Below are 12,500 nucleotides of genomic sequence, written 5' to 3'. Positions count from 1 at the left end.
GAAGAAAGTGTGAACGTGTGATTTACAGTAGCTAACCTGCAGAAGAAGAAAGCGTGAACGTGTGATTTACAGTAGCTAACCTGCAGAAGAAGAAAGTGTGAACGTGTGATTTACACTAGCTAGCCTGCAGAAGAAGAAAGCGTGAACGTGTGATTTACAGTAGCTAACCTGCAGAAGAAGAAAGTGTGAACGTGTGATTTACACTAGCTAGCCTGCAGAAGAAGAAAGCGTGAACGTGTGATTTACAGTAGCTAACCTGCAGAAGAAGAAAGCGTGAACGTGTGATTTACAGTAGCTAACCTGCAGAAGAAGAAAGCGTGAACGTGTGATTTACAGTAGCTAGCCTGCAGAAGAAGAAAGTGTGAACGTGTGATTTACACTAGCTAACCTGCAGAAGAAGAAAGCGTGAACGTGTGATTTACAGTAGCTAACCTGCAGAAGAAGAAAGCGTGCTCACAGACACGGGAACTCTATGAGGTATGGGCGAGCAGGTTCCCCTGTTAAAGAAAATAAAGTCAAGACAAGTATCACCAGTATGTGATTTAAAACAGCATAAAATATAACGGACAGATAATAACCCAGATGATAAAAATGATGTGTGTGCTCCCGAGATTTTAAAGATATTACGGTCAGATTAAAAGGCCAGGGAGAAAAGATTGTGTTTTTTAGCCTTGATGTAAACGTGTCCGGTGAAGGTTCAGACCTAACAGGGAGGGAGGAGCAAGCGATTCCACAGTTTAGGGGCAGCAGCAGAAAACGCACGGCCACTCCTTTGCTTCGACAGTGAGAAGCATCTGGTCAGAGGATCTACGTTCTCGCCGCAAACCTTCTTGCTCAGATCTGATGTTTTGTGTGTGTGTATGTGGCTGTTCACATTATCTTTCTAAAAGTGGCCAATATCAGATTCCAGTGTGAACAGGTCATGGTCCTGAAGTGACCTGCATGCGGCTGGACAGCTGCGTTTATCACCCGAAACACGGTCAAGCTCACTGTAAAACGTGCAGAAATATCAGATCTGAATCTGATTTAAATCCACATAAGTGGCCCAGGTCAGATTTGAAAAGATCAGATTCCGTGTGATTTGTACTGTCCACACTGTCATGGAAAAAAACAGACCCAAGTCACTTAGGGGGGGGGGGGGGGGATCAGGTTTGGGCCACTTTTGCCTGTAGTGTAAACGGAGGCTCTAAGGGCCTATGTCCACCAGCTGCTGTACGGCTCCATGCAACTGCCTGAACAGACCCACACCCATGTACGCATGCGGGATCCACCACAAATAGAAGGAGGTGCATATTTTTGCCGTACTGCATACGTTGTTACCCATCTATTAACATAGAGTCTGTCTCAGCGGTGGCACAGAGCGGTACTGCAGCTGCTGGACATCGGGCTGAAGACGACTGCTACAGTTGTCTGAGAAGGTGCCAGACAGCAGCTCTCTTGGCTTGTAGGAGTGACTGAGAATAAATATGTACAAACTGTGTGCGTAGTAAGACGGGTACGCTGCATAGCCCAACTGTTAGGAGTCATTCACTCTGGCCAGCGCTCCCTCTCTCTCTCTCTCTCTGGCTGTGTGTGTCTCTCTCTCACTGGCTGTCTGTCTCTCTCTCACTGGTCGTCTGTCTCTCTCGCTCGCTGGCCGTTGGGGTTTGCATATTCAAATGTTACTGTTGTGAAGGCAGTGCTGCAGCAGCAGCAGCAGCAGTGCAGGCTGGCTCTCTGCACACACAGCATCTGGGCTGGGGTTCTCCCAACTGAGCACGGGACGGCACGGTCCAGACCGAGCAACAGGGATTAGGAGCACTTGTCTGATGACGGCCCAGACCGAGCAGCAGGGATTAGCGGTGCTTGTCTGTCTTACTCTTCCATCTCTGGGTGAGTTGTTTGTGACTGGAGTCACTTGTTACAGATCTATAGCGGCCGGTCACCCAAATACTTTCTCCTTTGGTGATGAATCTGCGAGATGCATCTGTGTGCTACTGTACACAGGAGCATGTTTAGTTTACATCACAACAGTTTATGGTGACTTAATTTATAGATTTTTTTTATAGATGTGTCTTTTGTTCCCTCCTGGTCTAATATAAAAAGTCCTTTAACCAGATGTAAGCAGGTATTGTTCCTTTGTACAGCAGTGCAGTGACTCAAACGTTTTCATATCAAGGACCACTAATTTAGTCCACATTACAACAATCAGATCAGATCAGATTTTCTCTCTCAGACCCAAATGCGTGTTTTTTTTTTGCAGATATGATTTTGTCCAGAATTCCATGACTATCTGTAGTACTGTGTATAGAGAGATAACACAAATCAAAACAGTCAGTCTGCTACATTCTCTCTAAGGCCATGTTCAGACTAGGAGGCCAAATCTGATTTGTGAACTTTAGTGACCTATTAATGATTCTATCCAGATTGGTTTTATGAGTCTGGACGCTCCAAGTCTGATTTGTGTCACTTGTCCCAAACCACATATGGAGGTCTGGACACACAGATCCGACTTGAAAATCAGATTTGTGGCAGTGTGGACACACTCTCAAATCAGATTTGGGAAACCAATCAAGATAATGATGATTAATGACTTTATCAGCAAATCAGATTTGCCTGTAATGTGAACATGGCCTAATTGTCTTAACTTCTTGTGAATGGAATAATGCCCAAGTGTAACAATTCATCATTTTGCATGGGTGGACCCCCCGGTGGTCCGCGGACCCCACGTTGAGACCCACAGTAGCGGACACGGACCAGAACCCGGTCCATATAAGCCCAGGCCTTATAAGCGCGGCAGCGCTGCTTCTCGACTCGGGGCCTGCGCTTGGCACGACTTGAAAGCGCCTCAAACTACTTCTCATTGTCTTTATAAACAGTTTGTGATGGGCCTCCTCTCATTGTTAGTACTAAAGGGGTTCTAACAGTTCTGCTGGCTGGCCCAGAGGGAAGTAATGGCACGTTTGGCTGCATCAACACAGGCAGCTCCAGAACCTTATAAGGCCACTCTGTGTGGGGTCGATGGAGACACTCTCTCCTCTCTCACAGCATCTGGTTCTTCTTCACTCCCTCTGACTCCTCCACCTCTGTGTCCTCGTCTCCAACTTCCCATCACATTGTTTGGTTGCCATAGACTGTATAAAATATGGACGTATTATAGCCACCGTGACCGTCACCCATTGCTTTGTGGTTTTTTGAAGCCTCGGGGTTTGAAGGAGCAAAGCTTCTGCACACCTGAAAACGACAGGTGCGTCGGAGGAGGAGGAGGGAAAACCCCACTGAATCCAAAGAATATAGCTCCCGCACACTGTCTCCAAATGCAAAAGGTTTATTTAACAGAAAGAATCACGTTTCGGTCCAAAGACCTTCATCAGATTCTTCAGATCGTCAGATCAGAATCTGATGATCAGTGTGTTATTTTCTCTCTTTTCTTTATGCCTCGGGTTTGCTTTTTAGCTTGTGCAGCTCGCGCAACCTGTCAGCCTGTGCTTTATCTACATGTCTACTTGACTATAAATGGGAGCATAATTGACTAAATGAACTTCATGCTGTGTTGAAGAAGACTTGAAACTAGTGATTGAGACCATCAACTCGTTAGGAAAGTGTTTTTCTGAGGTCATAAGTCAAGTGAGAAGCAGGGTCATTCCCACATAGACTTCGATACAGTCTTTTTTGCAGCCAGTGGAGTCGCCAGTCACCCCCTGCTGGCCATTAGAAAGCATGCAGGTTTAAGGCACTTCCGCATTGGTGTAATTTTTTCAGAAGCGGAGGTTGCTCCTTGCTAAATATCTCCCATCTCCCCTCTCTCTCTCTCTCTCTCTCTCTCTCTCTCTCTCTCTCTCTCTCTCTCTCAGAATCCTCAGAGGTCATGACCTCACAGCCTTCGGCGATGACTGAGCATGCTCCTCCGTCGTCCTCGGTGACCGTCACCAGCAGCATCCCCTCGGCTACCTCGGCCCTGCTTCCTCCCTCCTCTTCGTCGTCGTCGTCCTCCTCCTCTTCCTCGGCCATCCCTCAGCCCACCTCCAGCAGCAAGCCCTGGAGGAGCAAGTCCATGAGCTCCAAACACGCCCCCTCCACCTCCCCCCCCTCCCCCGCCGTGCTGTCCGTCAAGCAGGAGAAGGAGGTCTCCTGTAAGCCCGCCCCGCCCACAGAAGCTCCTCCTAAGGTTGGTACTCTTGGTACTACTTGTTACTGTGGACTACATGCATTACACTAACGCAGTGGTTCTTAAACGTTTTTGGCTTCAGTACCCCCCTTTCCCTGATTTCTGAATCCAAGTACCCCCTTTACCCGACTACAACATTTTGCTTAGAAAACGGCAAGAAAAAACTATAGCATGTGATGCAATGAATGAATGATTTAGGTTTATTTATTTTAACGTTTCATTTATTTTCATGATTTATTCTTACATTTATTCTTTACACACAAGTACCCCCTGTAGTACCTCCACGTACCACTAGGGGTACGCGTACCCCAGTTTGGGAACCACTGCATTAACGTATCATAGCTGCTTCTCTTACTAGAATATTTTTACTCTATTCTTTTACATTATATTATTCACTCTAACTGACATCATGCATCTTTTGGATTGTAAATTCCTGTTAAACACTCAGGACCTTCTACTTTGTGTCTATATTGTATATATTGGACTGCACTTTTTGATTTTCTTTGTAATTTTATCTCTTGATTTGACTTCTGACTATCCATGTCATGTAATCTGATTACCTACTGTGGCAGTAAAAGTGATTCTCATTCTCATTCTTGAGGTCGTTGCTCAGAAGTCGATGCTGGAGAAGCTCAAACTCTTCAACACTAAGGGAGGCTCCAAGTCGTCGTCCGCCTCCTCCTCCAGTGGAGCGGGGGGACAGACGGACAGCGGCGCCCCCGCCAGGCAGCCGGGGGCGGGGCCGGTGGAGCGGGCCGAGGCCGGCTCCAACACCGACCCGCTGGAGGAGTCTGACGGGAACGCCCGCCCGGGGGCCAACGGTACCGGCAACGGGACGGTCATCACTCTGGCCACCACAACCAGCAGCCCCAAGATCGCCCTGAGGGGCATCGCCCAGCGCACCTTCAGCAGGGCGCTGACCGCCAAGAAGAGCTCCACCAAAGGCCTCGAGAAAGACAAGGAGAAAGAGAGAGCGAAGGAGAAGGAGCGAGAGAAGGAGAGGGCGAAGGAGGTGGGGAAACGCACCTCGGTCCCCGACAGGACAGAACTCAGGGGGGAGGAGCCTAAGGAGGAAGTGGCCACCGGCGCCGCGGAAACAGACGCTTCCAACAAAAGGACCTCTAAAATCGCCAGCTTCATTCCCAAGGGGGGGAAAGCGGGCAAAAAGGAGAGCTCCGCCCCTGCACAGAGCTCCGCCCCTGCACACAGCGGAATACCAAAGCCAGGAGGAGGGAAGGCCCCGGGCGCGGGGGGCAAGGCCTCGCCAGCGGGGGCGAAGGAGGCGGGCGAGAGGCCGCGCAGCATGCGGCTGGGAGGGGGGCTGGCCATGCACCGCGGCCCCCTGGACAGAGACAGGGACAGGGACAGCAGACACTCCAGCTCTACCTCCAGCCTGGCCTCCACCGAGGGCAAGCCCCCGCAGGCCCACGGCGCCGCCCCCGTGGCCGGAGGTGGCGGTGCCACGCAGAGCACAGCCAGCAACACGGTCAGCGTGCAGCTACCTCAGACTCAACAGCACCACAGCCACCCCAACACGGCCACCGTCGCACCGTTCATGTACAGGTAAGGTGACAGAAACACACCTGTGCAGGTCAGAGTGGAGAGATGACGCAGCAACATGTCAGCGTTCGTCTCCAATCCACAAGCATCAGGGTTCATTTAACGCTTCTAACATAGACCCACATCTGAACATTTGTCCAGAGTTCCATGACGGTCTGTATTGTAGGTAGAGGGTGTTTTCACACTGGCGCCCCGGTACCGTTCCCGAGCACACTTGCCTACCAAATTGACCCCAGTTCCGGAACGTTTGATGGGTTCCGTTCCGTGATCGGAAAACACTTGCGAATGTGAACGCCAACCGTTCCGAAACCACATAGACAACACACGGGCGAGGATACACTGCAGGCATAGTTGATAACGCACGGGCACTCTGCAAGTGTTCCGTTCCATTGCCGAGCACGGAAGAAATATGTTGTAATGCGAAAGCTGACCAGCGGGGGAGAGGGGGGCCGTGCCCGGGTGCGGAACGGAACAGAACGAAAGCAATCGTTTCCCGAGTGAGAAAGACAATTGTGTCTCCAGGATTGTGTGAATCAAGCGTGTGTGATTTTGCCAACTTTTGATAATGTCATCACGCGTTTGACATTTGAATCTCTGCTAAGCCCTCCATCACTTTGACAGTTGTTGTCCATCTGCAAACTGTTAACCAGGAATCTCACTTGGTGTGTGTGTGTGTGTGTGTGCGTGTGTGTGTGTGTGTGTGTGTGTGTGTGTGTGTGTGTGCGCGTGTGTGTGTGTGCGCGTGCGTGTGCGTGTGTGTGTGTGTGTGTGTGTGTGTGTGTGTGTGTGTGTGTGTGTGTGTGTGTGTGTGTGTGTGTGTGTGTGTGTGTGTGTGTGTGCGTGCGTGCGTGCGTGTGTGTGTGCGTGTGAGTGACCTCTGTCCCGGCCCAGTGTGATAGGCTGGAGGTCCATCCTGCTCTCAATGAGTCCTTTCTAACAGCTTCTCATTATCCCTCCATGCCCCTTCCTCTGCTCCCCCCATCCTCACCACACTTAGCTACTTCCTCCCCTGCCCAGTACCTGTCACATGCCATCATCACCAGGATTACAGCACCTCCGCTGGTCACAACGTTTTCCACATGAATCTAAAGACAAAATGCCTTTAGATGACATTAGAACACTGTGGTTCTACAACATGTTCACGTCACGGACACAGATTAGACCACAGACCCCCATTTGAGAGGATTTTGTCCTAGGCTCCCCCCACCTGCAATCTACAATTTTTGCTTTTAGATGTTTTACTATAGAAAGTGTATGAAAGCTATGAGCAAAATAATCATACATTCTGTCATTGTGTTACTTATGGAGGGAATTATAGTGAAAATAAATGATACCCCTTTTTGCTGGGGACCCCCTGGAACCCCCTCAAGGACCCTTTGGTGGTCCCCGGACGCCACTTTGAGAACCACTGTATGTGTGACACAAGCAATGTCCACGGCCTGGTAAACAACAACAAAATGCAAGAATCAGTTTTTTACCTGCTAAAATAATGTATTTACAGCAGCTTTTTCTTAGGAAAGTATCACTCCAGCTGTTTGTACTGTTTTACAAATAGGAATCAAAGCAAGAACAGATTTAGAGTTGTAGTTTAAAACTTGCTCACTCACATCTTTGTTTCTTTGTTTGTCTCTGTCTTCAATGTTTCCTTCTTGGTAGCCTCATACAGTATGTTGCCACATGGGAATAACCAAAGACTCAACCCACGTGAGATAGCCTAACTGTCCAGCCAGCAGAGAAACCTGTTTACACCCTGTGCTTAGTGCAGAGCAGCATGACATGCAGCCAACCAGGAGATTGTTTCATGTTGATGTGAGAGACAGTGAGAGAGGGGTACGGTGGTCAGCAGGGACAAAGTTTGAGAACAGGCAAAGAGCAAAGGTTGTATGTTACCAAGGCATTTGACTGTTACACTATGTCTCAGAAGGTTAGCAGCCAGTGTGGTGGGAGGCCCGTACTGCTTTATCCACCAGAGACTGTCTGGGGCTCAGCAGGGGGAGGTTCAGACTCACAGCCTTGAAGTTTAATTCATTAATTAATTAATTAATTAATTAATTAATTATTTCAGGTTTATGACTATTTGCTGAATACTAGGTTCCTTCTAAATGCCTTTCCCTCTTTGACCCCTCACACCTTTTGTTCCCCCAGATCTCAAACGGACGTCGAGGGCATGTTGAACACAGAGACAGGCTCAGCGGGACGGGGCGGAGACGTCCCCTTCTCCAAGACCGGCCAGCCGTCCATCGAGGACCTGTCAGGTGGGTGTCTCTCTCTCTGTCTCTCTCTCTCTCTCTCTCTCAGTCAGGCTCAGATGAGGTCTGTGTGATGGGGTGAAGGGGTTTTTCATGGCTCAGAATGGCTCTTACTACACATGAGAGTAAGCAGCATGACCATGTTTACTGTCGTGCATAGATTTGACTTTTGGGTTAGTGTATAGTAAGGATTATCCTGAACACAAATATATTTAGTTATTGTCAGAAATTATGGAGCAATGTGTTCGACTTTCAACGTACAAATGTGAGACTAACTTTGAAATTCTTTCAAATGATACAGTAACAAATGCTTGATTTCGAAATGGTGTATTCAGAGTTGTGCTGATCTCAGATATCAGTCATTGTCACAACTTCTGGAGCAATGTGTTAACTTTGAAATTCTCTAAAATGATACAGTATAAATGCTTGATTTTTGGTTCATATCCAGTCAAGGTTGTCCTGAACTCAAATATCATTTGGCTGGTGGCTAGAACCTCTTTGGCGGGTGCCAAAAATGTGTCTATGCAGTAAAAACTCTTGGTGCTGGACTGGTCAGTGCGTGGTTCTAAGCTTCTGCTCCTCCTGGTGTTCAGGTGAAGACCCGGAGACCAGGCGGCTGCGTACCGTGAAAAACATCGCAGACCTGCGGCAGAACCTGGAGGAGACCATGTCCAGCCTGCGGGGAACTCAGGTCACACACAGGTAACCAAACAGCCAAGTCCCCACAAACTGCTTTGAGCTGGCAGTGAGTGCTGATGCTGCGCCCCAGTGGCTGTTTAGTGCAACTGCTTTGACTGAAGGAAAGCCCTTTGAGCCATGCTTGTGATAAGGGGCTATAAACATAACTGAAGTCTTTCCCCAACATTGCTGTTGAGTTTAACTTCCTGTTTTCTTACAGATTTCTAACGGGATATTCAGCAGTGATCACATAGCAGTTTATCTCACAGAGCCAAAGTGAACGTCACTTCCTGCTTCAGCACTGTACCAGAGATTTTCATCTGCCATTTATTTTCCCATAGACATTTCTTAAAATGCTTATAAAAATAGTTTTACTGGGTCAAACCAAACGGTTCAGATATATTTAGAAACAGGAGAGACCACATGACATTTCACTCTGACCAAAATGTAAAAGAATATTCAAAGAATCCCCCCCCCCCCGATGTTGTTGTTTTTTAGTTTGGATCCGAGTGAAATGTTCTATGGTCTCTCCTGATTCTAAATATATCCGAACCGTTTGGTTTGACCAAGTAAAACTATTTTTATATGCATTTTACGAAATGTCTATGGGAAAATAAATGGTGGATGAAAATCTCTGGTACAGTGCTGAAGCAGGAAGTGACGTTCACTTTGGCTCTATAATAATCCTTTATTTGGAATGTGAGAAATGTGTTTCCAGTGGAAACTAAAACCGTGCTGTTTGGGGAGCATCAATGCGTATAGCCAAAAGGCCCACCATGGCTGCGTGGTGAACAGGCCAGATCAGGCTAACTGCTCTGGGTTTTGAGTGGGTGACCTCAGTGTCATGGCCGCTCAGCACACTGTGTGTCTGTCAGCTTTACAGGTATTCGCTCCTCCTGCTCCTTCTTGTCTCATCGTTTCTCTTGAGGAGCGGCTCTTTGATGGAGCTTGTCTTTCATGTAGTCTTTGAGGCAGGCTCAGCTCTGATCCCTCTCCCTCCCACAGGATTAGGACCTGTTCTCTGACCCAGCTTCCACACACTCTGTGTCCCTACTTTAGACCCTCACAAAGAGTCTATGGCGTCTCTTTCTACCTTTGCCAACAGTCAGGGATGGTTCTGTTTTTGCCGCTGCTTGTGTGTGTGTGTGTGTGTGTGTGTGTGTGTGTGTGTGTGTGTGTGTGTGTGTGTGTGTGTGTGTGTGTGTGTCAGCAGGATATCTCAAAACAAGCGTGAATAGGGCTGAACAGTCATGTGACATCTCTTGCCCCGGGAGTGAGTTTCCCATTCATTTTCTCCATAGACATTTAGAAAAATCCTTATAATATAACGAGTTTTACGGCTGGAACCAAGCCAACCCGTGACTAGGGATGGGAATTGATAAGATTTTAGCGATTCCGATTCCATTTTCGATTCTGTTTATCGATCCGATTCCTTATCGATTCTCTTATCGATTCTCATTGGGCAAGGGAAAAAAAAGAGTACAAACGGGTTTATTAACATTAATTTTCTTTTATATTATTATCATTATAATTATGTATTCTTATTCAGCTCTGAGATCAGATTGCTCTTTTCTTATTCAGCTCTGAGATCAGATTGCTCTTTTCAATCCCATACCAAGCAGGGATCAGTGTCTGTTAAACTGGCTTTGTTTGGGGGTTTGTATTTTGGGTTGAGCATCTTTGTCATCTCCCTATAGAAAATATATAGTGGGAATGAATGAAACAGAACTAGTGGTTAGAATGACAACATGCAACTTTGACATTTTACTTTAGCTGGCATGTCAGACAAACTAGTCACTGCTCGGTGACATTCGTTTACCCTCGCCTCGGTCATTTTACTCTTCCCTGCCTAGGTGAATGGAGGGGCTAGAAGTGCGCAGCACAAGAAGTACTTTGCTGCAGCCTCTGAACCAGTCTGACTCTGAACGTCATCATCCTCTAAATTAAATGGATGGAAATGGAGTATTGGTGAAATCTGGTTTACGCAATGAAACAAATGGCACAAACAATAAACACACAATAGACAGGGTCTGGAGGAGCGCTAACGTTAGCCGCGCTGCTGTTAGCCACGTTATCGTCACTCCGTAGCACATCAGAAACGTGACATTCCTCCAAAATTATTGCATGCTGTGTGGACAAATGCTTCTACATATTGCTAGTATTTCCCCCCTTTGACGAAATAGAGGTTTTGCAAGCATTGCAAGTGGCACTGTGGTCATCGTTTTGCTTCTGCCTAGACGGTGGCTAGACCGGTGGCTGCGGTCTAAACAAAACAAGGCTGCGTTGCGTGCGTGTCGCAGCGTGTGACGTCATCGCGCATGGAATCGATAGTGGAATTGTTAAGGATTTTGGCTAACGATTCCAAGGAATTGATTCACTGGGACCCGGTTCTCAACAAGAACCGGTTCTCGATTCCCATCCCAACCCGTGACCCACTGAATCGTGAGTGACCATAAAACATTTCAGTTGGAGCAAAAACAAAAAATAACAACCGGGGGGGGCGACTGTGTGCAGTCATCAGTACAGTGCTAGTCTCTGTAGATGAATGCTAATCACTGTCTCTGTCTGCTCTGCATCCTCAGCACCTTGGAAACCACCTTCGATGGCAGCGTCACCACCGAGGTCAGCGGCGGCGGTAGCGGTAGCAACGTTAGCGTCAGCGGCGTCAGCGGCACCAGCAGCGGAGGGGGGCGGAGCATCCTCAGCCTCACGTCCACCCGGCCCTCGCTGGCGTCATGGCGTCTGGGCCAGTCCAGCCCTCGCCTGCAGGCGGGCGACGCCCCCTCCCTGGGGAACGGGTACGGGGGCCGCGCACCGGGGGGCCAGGCGGGGCGGTACCTTTACCCCGGGCCGCTGCGGCGCCAGCTGGCCGGCCGGGGCGGGGCCATCTGCGGCGTGGAGCTGGCCGACCGGGCCTCGGACGACATGGACCTGGAGGGCATCGCCATGGAGGTGACGGGATACATGAGCGACGGAGACGTGCTGAACAAGAACGCGGCGCGCACTGATGATGTCACCAGCGGGTGAGTGGATTGCAGCGAAGGACATTTTTTCCATCCTGTAAACAAGATGCAAAATTAGTAATTTAACAGCAGGACAAGCGTCAAATGGCGGTGAAATTTGTGTTGTGCAGATAAACTAATAAGAGTAACTCACTCTTGAGTCATAAACGTGATCCATTGACTCTGTGGAAGCAATTTAACACAGTATCTGATTCTTGATTCAAAATAGCATGTACAATGGGTAGGATTACATATTTACATATTTACATACTGTATATGTCAAACGTATTTATTCTTCTTCTTTTTAGCCAAGTCAGCAGCTGAGCCAAAAAGTTTCATTAGGATGTTGCCTTTAAATCAAATGTCAAAGTAGCATTTCAACAGCATCTTGCTTCCGTAATACTTGAAATACTTTCAGATATACTTGAAATAGACTAATAATTTGAAGTGTTTCAAGTATACTTGAAATAAGCTAGAAGGTCCTGGGTTCGATTCTCACCTGGGACGCTGTGAGCGCTGAAGGAGTGCGTGCCCGTTCGCATGTCCTCGAGTATCCGCCACCCGGGTGGGGTCGTCAAAAGGGCCTTTTTGTGTGGAGTTTGCATGTTCTCCCCGTGCCCCCTGGGGGTTTCCTTCATATAGGAACCCCACACCAAAACATGCAACATCCTGGTCGCTGATGTGGTGCCTCCTCTGGACGTTCGGGGCGCCTGTTCGGAGGCAGGGAAACTGGTTAGAATAGCGCAATCCTGTCCTACCGGTGAAGCTTCCCCTGTCAGGTGAAAAGAAGCGGATGGCTACTGCCCATGTCTCGGCGGAAGCATGGAGCCAGTTTCGGCTCTCCCCAGATCGGCAGAGGGTGGA

General features: G+C 48.4%; 1 protein-coding gene across 1 annotated transcript in view; it reads left to right on the top strand.

The window, feature by feature from the left end:
* nav2a (neuron navigator 2a) overlaps positions 1 to 12,500 on the top strand; it is a gene marked incomplete at its 5' end in the record, with an annotated part of 855,299 nt that overhangs the window by 742,927 nt on the left and 99,872 nt on the right. The window contains 5 exons of the mRNA XM_083653159.1: positions 3,834 to 4,147; positions 4,749 to 5,710; positions 7,853 to 7,962; positions 8,550 to 8,658; positions 11,217 to 11,657. Of these exons, the coding sequence (XP_083509285.1) occupies positions 3,834 to 4,147; positions 4,749 to 5,710; positions 7,853 to 7,962; positions 8,550 to 8,658; positions 11,217 to 11,657 (1,936 nt within the window). The remainder of the gene's footprint in view (positions 1 to 3,833; positions 4,148 to 4,748; positions 5,711 to 7,852; positions 7,963 to 8,549; positions 8,659 to 11,216; positions 11,658 to 12,500) is intronic.

This window comes from Poromitra crassiceps (assembly GCF_964638095.1).
Source record: "Poromitra crassiceps genome assembly, chromosome: 16".
Lineage (NCBI taxonomy): Eukaryota > Metazoa > Chordata > Actinopteri > Beryciformes > Melamphaidae > Poromitra > Poromitra crassiceps.
This window is presented reverse-complemented; position numbering and strand designations above follow the sequence as displayed.